The 20,489-nt window shown below is 41.0% G+C and overlaps 1 protein-coding gene across 1 annotated transcript; it reads right to left on the reverse strand.

Moving 5' to 3' along the window:
* Positions 1-9,271: 9,271 nt before the first annotated feature.
* On the reverse strand, positions 9,272-9,922 carry LOC103718030 (pectinesterase inhibitor 12-like). The gene has a single exon (XM_008806663.2). The coding sequence runs from the start codon at positions 9,881-9,883 to the stop codon at positions 9,368-9,370; it is 516 nt and encodes a 171-aa protein (XP_008804885.2). The 5' UTR covers positions 9,884-9,922; the 3' UTR covers positions 9,272-9,367.
* Between the last annotated feature and the right edge of the window lie 10,567 nt (positions 9,923-20,489).

Raw genomic sequence — 20,489 nt, forward strand, 5'->3', positions numbered from 1 at the left:
AAGTTGCTTTCGGTGAAAACCTAGAAAAAGATGATACATAAATATGTACATACATACATGATAATTATTTGACATGCTATCAACTACTATTTGCATGTTGGCTAACAGGACCGCTCAATGATAATAGGAATAGGGAACAATAGGGTTATTGGATGGGTGAAAGAATTGTGGGCTCGTTCGGTTCGCGGGAAAAGAAGGGGGAAAAGTGTGGTCAACGGAAAAGTAATGAGATGCCTCTTGTTTGGTTGGAGTTTTCTATAATAATCCCAAAATTTTTAATTTTTTTTTATATATATATAAAAAGGATAGAATAGTCCTTTAAAATTGATATGAGGGGTAAAATTGGAAGGAATCAAAAGTTAATGGCATAACAGTAGATATGTTGAAGTGTTAGGGGCAAAATGAGAAATTAATAATATAAAAAAAGGGTGAATAGTATTCTGATGGGACTTAAATGGGGCTGGGCTCACGGAATGAAGCAGAGAAAGAAAGAGGGAGGGGGTTCTGAGACGGCAACAGAGAGGAAAAAAAAAAAGGAGGGGAAAGGAAAGGAAGAAAGGAGGAGGAGGAAGAAGAATAAAAAGAAAAAGAAGGAGATCCCGATTGCGTTGTCAGCTGAAGGGAAAAACGTAGATCTCCTTTTTCTCTACGCAAGGACCTCGATTTCCAAAAAGAAAAAGATAAATATCCATCCCTATCTAGTCTTTTAATGATATTAGGCTATACAAAGGGTGGATGTAGTCTAGAGGGGTCAGATAAGGGTTGTAAAGGTGGTTAAAAGAGGAAGAATCGGATTTCGACAAATTTTTCCGGCATTACGGAAAAACTGTGTCGAAGTCCCAACTTCGGTGAATTATTTTTGGGGTCAATCGGCCTCCGATGGTGATGCATGTTACCATTCTGGAATCCTCTATGAGTGTAGAATGTTAGGTAAAAATTTCATCAAATTTGGAGTCTGAAAAGTGGATGAAACCCAGGATGAAGTAACCGACTGTCGGTCCGGGTTACTGTTCATTCGGGTGGAAAATAGGGGATTTCATGCCATAATAGGATATTAAGCCTAGATTAAGCTAAGGGGACCTTGTACTCATGCAAGGGAATCCCTAGTATACATAAATGATGAGTTAATTAATAGAAAAAGAAAAAGAGAAAGAAAAAAAAAAGATTTAGGGAACGGGGGAGTTGAATCAATTAAAGTTCTCTATATTATAATTGGCATGTAGATTATGGCTCTTGATACAAACCTAAATGTATTGTAAATGCATGAATCAGTTGGGCAAGAAGCTAGGAAATAAGAGGAAGAAGTTCCCCACTGCCAGCTGTAGATTTTTGGAGGCGTATCAGGGCTGTGCCAGATTGACAGGTGAGTGGGAGTTTGTACTTTGCACCATGAGCACATTCCTTATTCATTTTCATGAATGTTGCCAAGTGTGACTTGATTCCACCTGAGCTTATTGATTAATTATTGTGGTAGATTCCTCTATGTTTTGTTCTCCATGCTTGATTATTCTGTACATGCATTTGAGGAAACATTGAGAGGAATTACGAGGGGTTGATGAATAATCAAATTGGTTCCAAATTGTGAAATGATTTCTTTTGTAAATTGATTTCATTTCCACTATTTCAAAGATTTGTAGAGCCCATTTCAGTGGTATATTGAGTTGCATTGCACACCCTTGACCCCTCACTTCCAACCCTGATGTTAGTTATGATTGGGTCGGAGTCGAGTGAGTGGTAGTCTTGATTATGCTCCTTTTTAGTAGAGTATTGGGAGGGTGCATTATGGCATTTATGCATGGCTTGGTAGTATCTGCAGGACACCTATAGTCGATGGGGGTTGAACATCGGCCTGTGTGCACATAGTAGCCTTTTGGGTGGGCGGAGCCCAGTCCCTTCCTAGGGGGGACACGGCCCTAGGCGTAGGATCGGCCGATCCTACGACTTATATTCTGCTTGCCGCCGGGCATAGTAAGACCCCGTGAGGTGCAGTATGGCTTTCCGTGGATGTAGAATTCTCGCGAGGTGCCGTTTAGTATATAGATGTGAGATGGATTTCTGTTCTGGATACTGGCCAGCATTTACATTATCAGTATGGTGTCTTATCCTGCATATGCATGTGACAGTGAGGAGTTGTTGCTGGTTCGCCTAGGGCGTAAAACCCACCTCCCGACAGCTGTCTAGCATTTACATTATCGATATGGTGTCTTATCCTGCATATGCATGTGACAGTAGGGAGTTGTTGCTGGTTCGCCTGAGGCGTAAAACCCACCTTCCGATAGCTGTCTTGTTGATGATTCAGCCTATTGACACCTGATTTATATGATTTAGTACTATGACCTGTTGAGCATATTCATGTTATCATACATACTTATTTAATTATTCTATATATGCTCCAGATGAGTTGATTGAGATTGTGATGATTTACTCCTTATTTCTTATGTTGAGTTATGTGTACCCTGTTCTTGACGACTGCTCATATGCTCTTGAGATTTCACCTCGAGCCATGATTATATCCTGTCTCATGTGCATAGTACTCTCTACTCCACTCACTGAGTATTTATATACTCACTCCCCAGTTTGGTGTTTTTGATTGCAGAGCAGGTATTGTACAGAGAGGAGCAGGGTTAGAGATTGCCTGTTAGCTGTGCCGCTCCATAGTATAGTATAATATAGATAAAGGTTTATACATTTTGGTGTATTATAAACCTTCCATTGTATATAGTGTATAGTTACAGTCATAGATCCTGTTGTGGATATGGGTTTGACCATGGATGGAATGGGAACCAGATTTTTATACAGATGAGTTATATGCCTGAGATGATGTATTGATATATATTGTCCAGGTTCATTATGTGACAGATTATGTGATTGCTGCTCTGACAGATAGTGTTGTTGTATGTACTGAGATAATCCTGACAGGTCACTATAGGAAAAGTGATCATTTTGTGCATGTATCATGCCAAATTTTTTCAAGATTTATTGATGATTGATAGGTAGTAGGGTTCTACGCGGTGGCTGGTGGCCTTATGCCTACCCGCACCCTAGGACCGTCGCGGCGGCCCGCCGGGAACGAGGCGGGGGTCGTGACATTTTCAAAGGAGAGAGACGGAAAAGTTGTATTCCCATGGAAATATGATTCCCACATTTCATGGAAAAGTCTTTTCCATGAGAAACATAAAAAAGCTACTTTTCCATGAGGCGGGAATCACTCCATTTTTACTTTTTCCCAAATTGACCCTTCAGCATTAAAGAAGCATTAAAGAGGCATTAAAGATCTAATTTTTATTAAGGGGAAAGTGGATGACCAACCAAACATAAGCACTTTGGAAATTTGTCACTTTCCCATGGTCAACCAAACATGCCAAAAGTACTTTCCTAGGCATCCTCTTCCTAAGAATTTGTTTTCCAGGAATCATATTCCTAAGAGGAAAAATACTTCCCGCGAACCAAACGAATCCTGTGGATGATGGGGTTTTGAGTAGGGGAGGATTTGAAGCCCCAAGACATTATATTTCAATTATATTGTTATATTTTCATACTAAGTATACTAAAAGATAATATCCAATAAGTTGCTTTGAGCGAAAATCTAGGAAAAGATGATACTGAGATGGACTATAGGTAGCGTTTAAATTAAACTATTGGACCAAGTTTCAAATAACTTGGTGAAATAGCTTAAGTCAATACTGATCCAAGATCTAAGTTTTACGCAAACTTGAGTCTGCTAAAAAATCAACTCCAAAAACTAGTCAAGATAACCTGGCCAAATTTCAATTCAGCTAAATGAGAATTTAAACAATGGTCTCAACTTGAACATCTAAACGGAAAATATTAGATTGTAACTTCTAGATATTCGATAAAAAAAACATTATGCTGGAATTTATTAGGACAAACCAATCCTTACACTTCAATCGCCAAGGCCAGCTCATATTTTGCCCAAGGCTATCACTCCAACCTACAAACCCTGAACCCAACTAACCTTAACCCCACCCCAACCCAAACCTGACCACAACCAGGCAATGAATGGTTTGGGTTGGGTTCAAAGTTAGACCAATTATAAATTTTGGGTTAGTATTGTGATTGAAGTTTTTAGACCATGCCCGATCTAGTCCTGAGTAGTGACCCGGCTCATTTATATATAATATTAGCTTTATTTTTATAACCTTTAATTTATAAAATCTCGAACATAAGATTTTCTCTACAACTTGGAGTAAAGAGAATAAATCCTATGTCTGAACATATTTGGGTGCTTTTACTTCTCTTTAGATTTGTATCTTTTCAATTTTCTATCAATCATTAATATACAGTCAACTATCAAGGGCTTATGGATCCTGATTTAAATTTTGGAGCATGTAACTGGACGTGTCATTAATAAACTTTTCAAAACATGGATGTTTTTAACATGATTAATTATCTAAGATATTTATTTGGAAGACAATAGGAACCTAACGTACCTCAATCTAACCCAAAAACCCAATAAATTTTATGATACTTTTGGCTGAACCCTGCCCCGATCCTTCACTGATCCAGATGCGGAAAAAAATTTAGATCCAAAACACCAATAGATCTTGTCTGGGTTTACTAAAACTCGAACCCAAGGCAACCTCATAGGCACCCCTAATATTGTCTAAGGGGAATTATTTACGGGTCCCTATATTCAAATATTCTAAAGTTGGATTCCTGACTATTGTTTCTTTCTTTGCATCCGGTTTTGACTGCTGGAGTCTAATTTTATTTCAGTCCACCTCTGACTCATATGTTACTTCACAATTATAGATAATATCTCCATTATGTATGGCCTTTCCAGTCAAAATCTTCTATATACTTACTCTAATAAAAGATATATAAAATATGTTAAAAATTTCCATCACCCCTGAATGGAATTGTAAATATGTTCGATCCTACCATACTCGTTGAGAATAGACTTTCGAATAATTTTCCCTCAATCAAACATGGTATGAATCCCATACATATCCCTCTTTATGCTACCTCCACCATTACATCTTAATTTACGTTGCCATGTGAAAATTTTAAAACAATTGAGTGTGCAGTGGTGAGTAGAGGAGGTGGTTGATCCTTTCATGAATTGTTTGCATGCCCACTATTGAAGGGCTCAGCATTTAGTGTGCTGTAAATGATTATTTACAAAAGTGTGAATGCATTGTGATTTTTTGCTTCCTCCCATGCTTCACTAATGAGAGCTTTTTGTCTCTCTAGAGTCTCACACAATTTATTGCAAAGAGAATAGGCTCAAGGTGAGATTCATCATATAGGAAAGACAAGATCTGTAATATAATTCACTCAATAAAAAGGAAAACATAATAAAACTTCGAATAACTAAAATACGCACTAAGATATGGATTATCAAGATGGTTTCAAGAGCGGGTTAGAACTTCGCCAAAAAAGAAAAGAGAGATATAAGGAAACTTTCTTCATCTTATATTGGAAGGAGATTTATAGCAAATAATTTTTCTTGGATGGTTTCTATTTGAATCATATTTTTTCAAATTATCAATCAAACAATATTTTGATTAACAATCAAACAATATTTTAATTGATTTTCTTTTAATTATTGTCAAAATTGTATTCTAATTAATTGATTATCTATAATTTTTAAACTGACTTTCACACATTACATATCTAGAGTGTGACAAGTGGTATACATGCATGGAGAAAGGCACTTATAAGATATTTTTTCTGGTTGGAGAAAACTTCTATAAGTAACTACCAAGAAATAATGTATAGGAATCACCATCAGGAATGGTTATTGCTAGAAGTAATTACATAAATGTAGCTTTTCATAAATAAACTAATATGAAATTTTTCTCTGTAAATGCTGGAGGAGGCCATCAAATGAGGATCTAGACGCAACCCCCAACACAAGACATGGCCTGAGAATTTTGAATCGACATGGACTTTTATGCCTTTTAGTATTTCTTTTTATGCTTCTTTAGTAATTAGTAGGTCAATCTACATTCTCATTGTTCTAAATTAGGTGTAGGTTGTAAAGTCAACATCCGCAGAGAGGTCTATAGTCTGAATGGGTGGGTGGAATTGCCATTATCCCTTTTTCTTGTTTCTTTGTTTGTTTAAGTGGCTGGTAACAATGGTGAAAACATGATATATATGTTGTAAATAATCAATTTGCTATAAAAATTTAAGCCGTCGAGACCAAGGTCAACAATATATATCAAGCCTAACACTTTGTTCCCCTCACATTCAACCCAACCCAGACCATGCACTTGGAGGGATAACAATGACCAAAGTGAGTGAAGACTATGATTCAAATTCTATGTAAATAATTTAATTATTCCAAAATCTCAAGCTATCAGGAAAATTGTCAATAATGTATATCAAGCTTCATAGCTTGGGGGCATGAGAAACTAAATATAAAGAAGGAGAGAAAAAGAAATCTAATAGCATGATTGCATTAACTTCTTCATGGCTTTATATGTAGTTGCATGCCCAAAAACTATTATAACTTTAGTGTCTACCATTGTTTCAATAAATACCACTATAATTTTTCATATTAGATTATTAATATGTTATAATAACAATTTTAATGGTTCAAAAGAATAAAATTGTTCGTAACACGAAAACATGCCTTTCATGTATAAATTCTAGAATGTGAAATAATGCAAAATAGATACCAGTATTTTAAGTGTCATAATGCAAATATAATACTACAAATTGATAGCTTAAATATTTTCTAGAATAATTAAAATATCCTAGTACGCTTGCAAGGAATACTAAATAGGACATAGCCATGACTAATTATAATTAATTAAAAAATATTAACAATAAAAAAAAAGGAATAGAATGTGGCATATGAATAAAAAGTGATATAATTTTTAAAACTAGAACATGATATGTGTTCCAAAAGAACCAGAGTAGCTACTCTCTACTATTCTAAAGCAAAATATTTTTAAATGCATTATTCATATGATATTCACGTATACAAAGAAGGGACCCTATGATAGTTGAGATTATAGTATTTTATTAGCATGGCATATTTAAAAGACAAAAATGTATAGAAAAAGAGTAGCAAAAATATTAGCAGAAAGAAATAACGGAAAAGAGGACCACCCTTCATAATTCTTAAAAATAAATTATCAAACTATGTGGTGACTCACCACTAGAAGAAGAGAGGGAGTCCATAGGAGGATAAACCAAGGAGTTGTAGATGAGAATGTTTATGTGGTTCTACAATAAATATATCAAATCACTAGCTTCTCAAAGGTTCTGTATACGGGCTACCTACCTCTATAGAATAGATCATCCACCTAAGCTATTCACTTAAAAAGTGTTAGCACAACTTTTCATGCTAAGGAAAAGTATGCTTTCTAAAAAGTGCTGCATTAATGAAATTGTAATACTCCGGCCATTTAATTAGAGGCCTCATACTAGACTAGGCTTAGCCTATTTAACCAGCCTGGAACTTAGATCAGCCCACACACAAAATAAATAAATAAATAAATAAATAAATAACTTGAGGTACATGTGTGTTGCACAAGTAGAGGAGAGGAGGCGGACTCCTGATGAGAGTCGCTTTCTTCTTCAACTCCACGTAGGAGTCCGGTATCACAGGATTCCCTCACTTCCACCCCTATAAATCCCATCCCTCAACTTCTCTTTGATTTCCACCGCCGATCCCAAGTCCTCAAGGTCGGAAATCGCCAGAGAGATGAATTTGACAACTTGATAAGCTATCGGCAAATTATAAGTTATTATATTAATAAATTGGGTTATAGCGTGGTCTTTTGGAGGGTGGGGAATTAATTACCCCTAATAAATTTTATATCATACTATTTATGATGAATGAATTTGATCAACGATATTTTATTATTGAATATACTTTATCTTGGAATACTATAATGATGCATGATTGGAAGTATTGATCTTATTATGGATTATGCTGGATCGATTTTGATACCGCATGATTTTTTATACTTTTGTTAGACTGAAATATGAAACATATTATGAAAAAGGATTTTGATTTGAGATGATTTTAAATTCTCATCCTGATTATATTAAAGATCCCACTAATGAGGACTAATATGTTGGCACTTGATCAGTTTTGGAGGATTTACGCTGCAAAAAGGATGGCTTACAGAAAAAATGGCGCAACACGAGGTTCCCGCAAATGGGCCTGACAGAAATATGATGATGAAAAGAGCCTGGGAATGGGCATTAGGAGTCTACAATGGTGCACAAAGTCCTCTTCTAGGGAAGCCGATCTATCTCTTTTAATTTGGTTGTTCATTTTTTTATTCTTTTGCATCTAAGTGTAGTTTTAGAATTATCATAGCGAACGTATAGCATCCACTGTTTCCTTTTCACTTAGTTTATTTTGGTTTTTTATTAGGGAAAAATTCATTTACTCTATTGTATCCTAAGATTAGCCCTTATTTCATTATTTGCTTCTTGAGTTTTTGTTTTGACTCGGATCCTCCATGATAAGAGAAGTTATTTCTCTTTTTGTTTTATTCTCCTCTCTTTAATTGCTTTTGGAGCGGATTTTATCATTACTTGTACCTACCCCAGATCCGCAACAGGTTAGATAAAATCTGATGGAGAAGATTCGGAAATTTTTTTTTCCATTTTCAATTAGGCACGGGCAAAAATATATTAGAAAATTCTGCATATTTTATTATTCACATGGGTTGATCAATAGAGATACTCTGCACAAAATAAAATTTAGACACCTTTGACACTTTTTAAAAATGAGGACGTCATTGTTTCACAAAGGTTTACTTGAAAGAAAGAATGGAAGTGTTTTTTTCCTTGACTGGTCTCGTATTATTGTGTCCTTGTGGTTGCAGTCTATTCTAATTATATCTCACAGTTAGGGTGTGAGTAATGTATCAGTTCAGGTTTGGCCGTATTTTTCCAAAGCCAAAGCAGATCCAAGACCCAAACTAAACCCATGTCCAATCCAGTATTGGTTCCAAAAATAATCAGGTAGTAATTGTAGGAGCACATGTATGATTGAAGGCGTTGGAATGGAAATTTAGAATATGTTTTGCTGGTTTTATACGGAAAGGAATTCTTTCCTCCAAATTTATGATTTCCTTCAACCTATGAATCCAAAAAAAAAGAGGTTCTCATGATCAATTTACTAAAACTAACATAGTGCTCTAAACATGAGTTAGAATCCAATCCAAACACGTATCCCTGCATATTAATAAAAATTCTCTCTGAAAAAAAATTAAAATCTTTCTAATAGAACAACAAACAGAAGCACTATCTCAAGGTCGAGAAGAGATACCCATGATAAAGAAAACGTTTTTGTTCTTTTCATTCACGTTAGAACTCCATCCAAAATAACATCACTTGAATGAGAACATCTTTTGAAAGGATTTAGGAGCGATTATTCTTGAAGCAAAGCCACAATTGCAAAAGCAACATTTCCCAGACTAAAGGCATCAACATTTTCTTTGCTCAGCGGCGATTTCTCGTTAACATCATGGAAAGCAGACTCACAGTCATTGGGGGCACCTGCCACCTTGCGCATATCTTCCACAGCCTCAGCAATGTTTCCGGACTTGAGCTTGTTAATAGCCGTCTGCAGCCTTTGAGATGCCGGCTCGTAGACATTTGAGCACACTCCCAGTGCTTTTGTGATCGAAGGGGACAAGCCTTCATCCTTGAGCAGCTCCTTCGCCTTGTCCAAGTTGTGAGTGTAGTTGGCCTCCAGTAGTTGTGTTGCGATGACTGCAAGGCCTTTGGTGTCAGCCGTCCGGCTCCCGGGAACAACCTGAAGGGATGTGACACACAAGTTGTAACCCTCCTCACTTCCTGTTACATTCCTGCATGTTTCTTCCAAGGAGGCAATGGAAAAGGGGAGGAGTAAAAGGAGGGTGGAGAGGAGTGCAAAGGCCTTCATGCTTGGTGCTTGCTTGCTGCTCCTGGATTTCCCTTAGACTATTATTATCACCACCGCTTCCCTCCCACAAGGGTCTGCAACTGTGCAATGAATAACCATGTCTCCATTTAAGTAATGATTAATGGGCAGAGATTTGCAGGAGATTTTTTTTTTTGTGCAGATTATTAAGGAAAAGATTTCAAAAGATTGTGTTCCATATCTACTTTTTTTGAAGGTAGAGAATCCTTCAAAGAAGGAAGGAAAATTAGGAAACGCTGTGGAGGATTTTTTTCTTTTTTGACTCTACCACATAAGGTCACCACTCACCAATAGGTTTCAAACTCTGAAATCCCCGAGAGAAAATAGTTTGCAAATGAAATAACTATTAAGAATTGCATATATGATAGGGGTGATATTTAAAATATATATATTAAAAATAAATAAGGCCTCGACTCTCTCGCAAAACACAAAAGAAGTTTGTTTTTGTTTGGAGATGGGTTGCTGCGGCCTTATAAAATTCCTTAATAGTTGCCTCTTCCCCATATACTCTCTCAAAATCCTGTATGTTGCGCTAAACTTGACCCCTAAAAAATTTTAACTAGTTTTGCATACCCTCCCTAAAAAATTGGCAAATTTTAAGAGACCCAAATTTTAAGAGGCGACATTGTAACTAACTTGGCCCTCCCTAAAAATTTAACATAAAAGTACAATGTTATGCTTATGAGGTTTGGAACATGAGTCTTAATGTCTCACGTTTTCTCTCTCTAAACCCACTTAAAATCATGTTGGACTCTCTCTCCCTATTCAAACTTTAAGTTAATCCATCTGTTTTCTTTTATTACCATAGAAACTTTGATAAAATGCATTTGTTCTAATAATAGCCGAATACTGCAAAATAAGAAATATATTTTTACCATTTAATCTTAAAAAATTATGATCGCTTTCTATTCAAAATTAAACATATATGAACTTTATATATATAAACATATATATGAACGTACATAGGGTTAGTCCACCACCACCACCACCGAAGTGGTGGTCTAAGGTGTGAAGCCAAGTGACTCGTGATATGGCCCATGTCCATTATGTGATGTGCATGGAAACATTTTATGTCACATCAAAATACCCGTTGGTTGCCGAAGTTTTTTTTTTTTTGCTAAAATGAAAGATCATACATAACATGTACAGACACAACCACGAAAATTAAAAAACAAAACATTCCGGAGCGCACTAAGCAACTTCGTCACTTCTATCCATAGATGGTCCTCCAAATGATTGGCAACAAACGAAGCCACCCAATCCGCAGGTTTATTGGCCTCTCTGAACACATGCTTTGTCTGGATCACCAGCTCATTATGGCCCATGGCCCTAATATCTCTCAGCAGTGGGGGTAATCGCTAACTCCCCTCCAAAGTCTGCAGGATCCATCCAATAATTATCACAGAGTCATCCTCTAGAAGGACCTCTCTTTCGTACAAGGCACGTCATATATAATACAAATCAGATCATTGTCACGCCCCGGACCCGGATCCGTGACACGGCCGTGCTATTGCCGACTACCGCCCACAATAGCACGCAGCCTCATACTTGGGTAATAGGGTAGTCAAACCAACCAAATCTTTTCATATGAAAGCATTCTTAATACAACATGCTGGTCAGTACCCAAATACAGAGCTTCTATGTAGTTTATGTACACAAAAGTATACTTGCTTTACCCCAAAAGAAAGAAGCCCTGATACCAAATTAACGTGTCTCTGGCAGCTATCAGTGATGAGGATCTGAAAGAAAAAGTAAATGAACGGATATGAGCTACACGGCTCAGTAAGTAATCATACATAATCTTACCGGATCGAACATAATGGTAACCATGTTTATGCAGGGTTTGAGAAGCTGACATGCGTATTATCTCACAATTTATCATGGCAAAATATGTATGCTTGGAAAACAAAGCAGTATTTTCAGTCAAACAGAATTTTCATAAAACATAAGAATTCATGATATTAGCATCATTTAAAGGAGATAGCGGTTTTAGCAAAATACAACATTTCATAAGGATATATTCAAAAACCCGTTGTAAAACAATGTATGCTTTGGCCAGGCACGTTCATAAATGTCACGGCCCGCCTTCGCAGGGCACGTGACTATCGGGCCTACATGAGGGGGAAACACGGGGCTCCCCTGCCAGATGTTGGCCAGTTCCGGGGCTTCACGCAAGCGTCCTTCACCCCTCACCGATTTTGCTTCTCCCCAAAACGCATCTGCAGGATTTGGAAACACCCGCCTCATATACCCAGGCTCTGAAATGAGCCTCATGATCATGCTTCAAATATCATTTTCATAAAGTATGCATATGAAACCGTGCCCCCGGCATACCGTGGTCCATCCTCTCGGATGCTACTGCGAAGTCCATTCGGCCACTGGCGGGGCCAGCTAGTCATTCTCGGCCACTAGCAAGGCCAGCGAAGTTATTCTCGGCCACTAGCAAGGCCAGCTCAGTTGCATTCGATCAGTAGCATCTTTGAGCCCATTATAGTGCCTCTTGGCCAGCTAAGACTTTATAAACTTACATGCATGATTAAAATATCAGCATAATCATGTTGCATACATGGCCATAGCTTCTGAGATCAGGCAAGTTGCTTATGCATTGTAACATATCATGCGTGAAACATATATCCTTAAAAAAAATGCTGAGGAAACATTAATAACATGACATGATTCACAACAGGATTAGAACATGTTACTTACTTTCTTCCCAAATCATGTATACAATTCAAATTATATGAAAAACACTGGTTCATCTTATAAAATGTAATACCAGATCTATGATAAGATTAAGGCAGATTACTTACAGTGATTCGCTTTCCAAATTTCTCGAGTTCAAGTGACAAATCCGTAATCACCTAAAACAACATCATAGGGATTACATTATTCCCTATTTATTTATTATAAAATTTCTTAGTTCATCATATTATGAACTTGCTTGCTTGGATCCCATCCAAGGATCTAGCCCAAGTCCAATTTACCCAATTTAGAGCCTTTGGGGCTCGATTTAAAACCAGATTAGGTCCACATGGGTTGATTGGATTTTTAATTAAAGGATTGGGCCGCGTTTATAATTGGGTCCAACCCTTTCTAGCCAATTGGGTCCTCTGATTTGGTCGATGTGGCTCATTTGGGCCTGAGTCAGGGTTACCCCAAGGTCAATTCGACCTTTTGTCAGTTGAATTGGGCTTGAATTGGGCCTGATTCATAATCAATTGGGTCTGCTGGATCTAATCCAGCTTAATTGGGTTCGGACCCAAATCAATCTGGGCTTAATTCGGTTCGGATTTGACCCAATTTGCAGTTTGGGCCCGTCCAGACTTAGCCCAATCTGATTGAGCTCGGATTTAGGCCTAGCGGGTTTCGGATCCGAACTCGGATCCGACCCGCTAGGCAGACCCGTTAAGGGTCCTTTCCAGGGGGTTCCAGAGGCTTCCGCCTCTTTCGCGCGCCCCTCTCCCTTCTTCGGCCTCTCCGCCTCCCTCGTTCCCTCCTAGCCTCCGCCGGAACCCCTTCCGACATCTCCTCCTCCTCTCGCCGGCGACCGGGGAGGCGGGGTGATGGTGGCATGGGGTCGGGACCCCTTTTTCTCCCTTCTTCGAGATGATGCCGGAGGAAAGGAGAGGAGTCGGAAGATGGGTCCGAGGTGGGACCTCCTCCGGGGAAGATCCTCTCCGCCTTCGGCCACGGCGAGGTGAGGCCGTGGCCCGAGGTAAGCATCGATCTTCCCCTCTCTTTTTTTTGTGGGTTCCTTTATGGGAGTTGCACCGCCACCCTTTCACCGGCGGAGAGGCGGGGGCGGAGGCTGGCGGCCTTGGGGCCGCATTGGTCGCCAGCACGGCCAGAACCGGCGGCCCCCTGGCTACCCCTCTGCCCTAGGGCGGCAGCAGCCGGGGACTGTCACCCCGCAGGCCGAGTCCGGTTGGGCTCGGCCCGGGTGGCAGCCGGGCCTGGGCTTGGGCTTCCTGGGTCCGGCCCGCGGCCCGTGGGTCCGGCCCGCGGCCCGTGGGTCTGACCTAGGGTTTTGTTGTTCTCTTCTTCTTGCCCGATCTTTCTCCTTGTGCCGATGTGCTCCCCTCTGTTCATAAATGGAACAGAGAGGGAAAACATCGAACAAAGGGTTTCTTCCCTTCCCCATTTCCGACCTAAAAAAAAGAATCACACTTGCCTGCTCCTTACCTTGTCGTGGTCGGTCGGGGTAGCATGGTGTCACCGGTACACAGTCCCTCCTTCCTCCTCTAGGGCTACGGGGCACCTTCCACCTCCAGCTCCGGGATCTAGCTCTCTGGTACAGGATATCAGAGGGGTAGGAGCTTAGGAGGGTATATCAAAGATTAGGGTTAGCAGGGTTTAGGTCTATAAAAACTAAGCTTGGGATTTGACCCTAAGGAGAGGTGGCATCCTCTCCTTGCTCAAGGCTTCGGGAGCCACCAGCTACCCCCCCCCCCTCTTCAGGCCAGCTCAAGGCCCAGCTGCCGAGGAGGAGGGAGGTGGCGGCTCTGGTGGTGCATGCCTGTGGGGGGTCTCTCCGTTGGCCATCTGTGATCCTGTCTTTTCAGCCCTCGGGGAAGATGGGAGCCTGTTCTTTCTTGGCCTGCTAACCCTTCACCTAGCCCAATACCCTCAAACTGGGCCCTACAGTATTGGGCCCAGTCTGTATTGGGCCCGGACATTACATCCTTCCCCCCTTAAATAAATTTCGTCCTCGAAATTAAACATACCTTGGTTCTCGAAGAGTTGAGGGTAACTTTGGCGCATCTCATCTTCCAGCTCCCAGGTAGCTTCCCTTTCGATGTGATTTATCCACTGAACTTTAACATAGGGAATGGTGCGCCTTCGTAGGATTTGTTCTTTTCTGTCTATGACGCGCAGGGGAGCTTCCTCATAGGTTAAGTCTTTTTTCGATTGCAGAGGCTCGTGTGGCAACACATGGCTGGGATCCGGAATGTACCTCCGTAACAAGGAGATGTGGAAGACGTTGTGTACGCCTGATAGCTCTGAAGATAGGGCCAATTTGTAGGCAACCTTGCCTATTCTAGCAAGAACCTCGAATGGGCCAATGTAGCGAGGACTTAACTTGCCGTGTCTTCCAAATTGGGTAATACCCTTGAAAAGAACATTTTTAGGTAGACAAAGTTTCCCTCTAAAAATTTCAGTTCTCATAGCTTAACAAGAATCGCCCAGTAGGGGGCCTTAATGATGAGTCCCTCTCCTAAGATCGATGGTGAATTCGATATCTCAACCAGGGGTAATTCCGGTAATTCATCAGGGTAAATGTCTGAGTATTCCCTATTTCTTATAGCTACCTAGCAGTCAAGAGTTTAGGGTGAAACTGAAATAAATTGCTTTCTTCGACTAAGGTATTATGAAAATCTTAATATATTATGATACTCTTAACTACCCATTATCCTAAATTTTTACGGTTATAGTCTTGTTAAACCTAGAGCTCTGATACCACAACATGTCACAATCATGTCCCTAGAATAGTTTTATATTAGCTCTAACATCTTTTTGTCGCTCATTGTCTCCTATCAAAATATTTGCATCGAGCAATTTTCGTGATTGATCGATGATACAACTAAAAAAATCTTTTCTTTCTTTCGAATTATGCGAAATTTCACTAAATGAGACTAAACTACCCATTTCCTTATTAAAACTTAACGTTTTTACTCATGATTAACCTATTGCTCTGATACCACTAGATGTCACGCCCCGGACCCGGATCCGTGACACGGCCGTGCTATTGCCGACTACCGCCCACAATAGCACGCAGCCTCATACCTGGGTAACAGGGTAGTCAAACCAATCAAATCTTTTCATATGAAAGCATTCTTAATACAACATGCTGGTCAGTACCCAAATACAGAGCTTCTATGTAGTTTATGTACACAAAAGTATACTTGCTTTACCCCAAAAGAAAGAAGCTCTGATACCAAATTAACGTGTCTCTGGCAGCTATCAGTGATGAGGATCTGAAAGAAAAAGTAAATGAACGGATATGAGCTACACGGCTCATTAAGTAATCATACATAATCTTACCGGATCGAACATAATGGTAACCATGTTTATGCAGGGTTTGAGAAGCTGACATGCGTATTATCTCACAATTTATCATGGCAAAATATGTATGCTTGGAAAACAAAGCAGTCTTTTCAGTCAAACAGAATTTTCATAAAACATAAGAATTCATGCGATTAGCATCATTTAAAGGAGATAGCGGTTTTAGCAAAATACAATATTTCATAAGGATATATTCAAAAACCCGTTGTAAAACAATGTATGCTTTGGCCAGGCACGTTCATAAATGTCACGGCCCGCCTTCGCAGGGCACGTGACTATCGGGCCTACATGAGGGGGAAACACGGGGCTCCCCTGCCAGATGTTGGCCGGTTCCGGGGCTTCACGCAAGCGTCCTTCACCCCTCACCGATTTTGCTTCTCCCCAAAACGCATCTGCAGGATTTGGAAACACCCGCCTCATATACCCAGGCTCTGAAATGAGCCTCATGATCATGCTTCAAATATCATTTTCATAAAGTATTCATATGAAACCGTGCCCCCGGCATACCGTGGTCCATTCTCTCGGATGCTACTGCGAAGTCCATTCGGCCACTGGCGGGGCCAGCTAGTCATTCTCGGCCACTAGCAAGGCCAGCGAAGTTATTCTCGGCCACTAGCAAGGCCAGCTCAGTTGCATTCGATCAGTAGCATCTTTGAGCCCATTATAGTGCCTCTTGGCTAGCTAAGACTTTATAAACTTACATACATGATTAAAATATCAGCATAATCATGTTGCATACATGGCCATAGCTTCTGAGATCAGGCAAGTTGCTTATGCATTGTAACATATCATGCATGAAACATATATCCTTAAAAAAAATGCTGAGAAAATATTAATAACATGACATGATCCACAACAGGATTAGAACATGTTACTTACTTTCTTCCCAAATCATGTATACAATTCAAATTATATGAAAAATACTGGTTCATCTTATAAAACGTAATACCAGATCTACGATAAGATTAAGGTAGATTACTTACAGTGATTCGCTTTCCAAATTTCTCGAGTTCAAGTGACAAATCCTTAATCACCTAAAACAACATCATAGGGATTACATTATTCCCCATTTATTTATTATAAAATTTCTTAGTTCATCATATTATGAACTTACTTGCTTGGATCCCATCCAAGGATCTAGCCCAAGTCCAATTTACCCAATTTAGAGCCTTTGGGGCTCGATTTAAAACCAGATTAGGTCCACATGGGTTGATTGGGTTTTTAATTAAAGGATTGGGCCGCATTTATAATTGGGTCCAACCCTTTCTAGCCAATTGAGTCCTCTGATTTGGTCGATGTGGCTCATTTGGGCCTGAGTCAGGGTTAGCCCAAGGTCAATTCGACCTTTTGTCAGTTGAATTGGGCTTGAATTGGGCCTGATTCATAATCAATTAGGTCTGCTGGATCTAATCCAGCTTAATTGGGTTCGGACCCAAATCAATCTGGGCTTAATTCGGTTCGGATTTGACCCAATTTGCAGTTTGGGCCCGTCCAGACTTAGCCCAATCTGATTGAGCTCGGATTTAGGCCTAGCGGGTTTCGGATCCGGACTCGGATCTGACCCGCTAGGCAGACCCGTTAAGGGTCCTTTCCAGGGGGTTCCAGAGGCTTCCGCCTCTTTCACGCGCCCCTCTCCCTTCTTCGGCCTCTCCGCCTCCCTCATTCCCTCCTAACCTCCGCCGGAACCCCTTCCGACATCTCCTCCTCCTCTCGCCGGCGACCAGGGAGGCGGGGTGATGGTGGCATGGGGTCGGGACCCCTTTTTCCCCCTTCTTCGAGATGATGCCGGAGGAAAGGAGAGGAGTCGGAAGATGGGTCCGAGGTGGGACCTCCTCCGGGAAAGATCCTCTCCGCCTTCGGCCACGGCGAGGTGAGGCCGTGGCCCGAGGTAAGCATCGATCTTCCCCTCTCTTTTTTTTGTGGGTTCCTTTATGGGAGTTGCACCGCCACCCTTTCGCCGGCGGAGAGGCGGGGGCGGAGGCTGGCGGCCTTGGGGCCGCATTGGTCGCCGGCACGGCCAGAACCGGCGGCCCCCTGGCTGCCCCTCTGCCCTAGGGCGGCAGCGGCTGGGGACTGTCACCCCGCAGGCCGAGTCCGGTTGGGCTCGGCCCGGGTGGCAGCCGGGCCTGGGCTTGGGCTTCCTGGGTCCGGCCCGCGGCCCGTGGGTCTGACCTAGGGTTTTGTTGTTCTCTTCTTCTTGCCCGATCTTTCTCCTTGTGCCGATGTGCTCCCCTCTGTTCATAAATGGAACAGAGAGGCGAAACATCGAACAAAGGGTTTCTTCCCTTCCCCATTTCCGACCTAAAAAAAAGAATCACACTTGCCTGCTCCTTACCTTGTCGTGGTCGGTCGGGGTAGCGTGGTGTCACCGGTACACAGTCCCTCCTTCCTCCTCTAGGGCTGTGGGGCACCTTCCACCTCCAGCTCCGAGATCTAGCTCTCTGGTACAGGATATCAGAGGGGTAGGAGCTTAGGAGGGTATATCAAAGATTAGGGTTAGCAGGGTTTAGGTCTATAAAAACTAAGCTTGGGATTTGACCCTAAGGAGAGGTGGCATCCTCTCCTTGCTCAAGGCTTCGGGAGCCACCAGCTACCCCCCCTCTTCAGGCCAGCTCAAGGCCCAGCTGCCGAGGAGGAGGGAGGTGGCGGGCTCTGGTGGTGCATGCTTGTGGGGGGTCTCTCCGTTGGCCATCTGTGATCCTGTCTTTTCAGCCCTCGGGGAAGATGGGAGCCTGTTCTTTCTGGGCCTGCTAACCCTTCACCCTGGCCCAATACCCTCAAACTGGGCCCTACAGTATTGGGCCCAGTCTGTATTGGGCCCGGACATTACAATCATGCTGCTCTCAACTTCGCCCTTGGCACTCCGAAGCTTCAACTCGACTTAGATATGTAAGCACGGCTGCATGGGCTTTTCAGACCCAGGGTTTTCCGATCGCCTTCCGTTTTCTCGCCTTCTTTATTCCCCTAGGGCTCTTAACAGTGTCAAAAAGCCCTGGTTGTGTTTTCCAGTGTAGCCTGAAATGCATCTCTTTAGCAGTGATTATGTTGAGGCTGTAGAAGATATGCGCATGGTGGCAGGTGCCCCCAATGATTGTGAGTCTGCTTTCCATGATGTTAACGAGAAATCGCCACTGCGCCAGGAAAATATTGATGCCTTTAGGCTGGGAAATGTTGCTTTGGAGATTGTTTCTTTGCTTCGAAAATAACCACCCTCAAATCCTTTCAAAAGATGTTCTCATTCAAGTGATGATATTTTGAATGGAGTTCTAACGTGAATGAGGAAAGAAAACGTTTTCTTTATTATGGTTATCTCTTCTTTAGTGCTGCTTGCAGACTTGCAGTTCTATTAGAAAGATTTTCTTTTTTTTTTTCAGACAAAATTTGTATTAATATGCATGGATATAAGCGCTTGGATTGGAATCTAACTCATGCTTAGAGCACAATATTAGTTTTAGTGAGTTGATCATGAGAACCTTTTTTTTTTGTGGTTCAGTAGTCAAAGGAAATCATAAATTTGGAGGACAGAATTCCTTTCCGTATAAAACCAGCAAAGCATGTTCTAAATTTCCATTCCAATTCCTTCAATCATACGCGCTCCTACCATTTACTTCCTGATTATTTTTGGAACCAGTACTGGGTATTGGTAGAGTGACCTCCATTGGACTTGGGTTTAGTTTGGATATTGCGTTTATTTTGGCTTAGCAAAAATATGGCCAAACCTGAACTGATACATTACCCACAACCTAGCTGCGAGAAATAATGAGAGTACACTGCACCACTAGGACACAATAATAGAATACCGCCCAAGGAAAAACACACTTTCATTGATACCGTTCTGACACAATGACATCCTTATCTTTAAAAAGTGTCAAAGGTGTCTGAACTTAATTTTGGACAAAGTATCTCCATTAATCAACCCATATAAATATTATAATATGCAAAAATTTATAATATATTCTTGCCCATGCCAAATTAAAAATGGAAAAAAAAATTCTCCAAATCTTCTCTCCATCTCCTCTTACTACTACTCTTCTAATCCTCCTACCTACTTGTCTGATGACCCACTCTCCAATCTTCACCATCATTGTCACCAAAAACACCTTCACCATTACCATGACCTCTATTATTGGCACCATCACCATGGCCATCATCTCATGTATGGGGAGGTGGAAGAGAATGAGACGAGTCAGGTCATCGCCGGCAATGGATGCCCACCGGCTATTAATGCTATCTACCTTGCTGCTAGAAGAGCTCGAACTCTTTCTTACTTTTGTACTTAGATGAAACAGAGGTAAGGCCTCTAAATTATAGTTTCAAATAGAGTTGGGCATTTCTGTGAAAGTACGTAAAGAGATGAGGATAAAATAAAAGGAGAAATAACTTCTTTTATAGTGGAGGATTAGAGTATATAAAAAAAAAGCCCTAAGAAACAAATAATGAAATAAGGACTAACCTTAGGATGAAGTTTCTTCCTAAACAAAAGCCCAACTATACTAAACGAAAGGGCCGGAAACAATGGATCCTA

The sequence above is a fragment of the Phoenix dactylifera genome, chromosome 8 (genome assembly GCF_009389715.1).
Source record: "Phoenix dactylifera cultivar Barhee BC4 chromosome 8, palm_55x_up_171113_PBpolish2nd_filt_p, whole genome shotgun sequence".
NCBI classification, from domain to species: domain Eukaryota; kingdom Viridiplantae; phylum Streptophyta; class Magnoliopsida; order Arecales; family Arecaceae; genus Phoenix; species Phoenix dactylifera.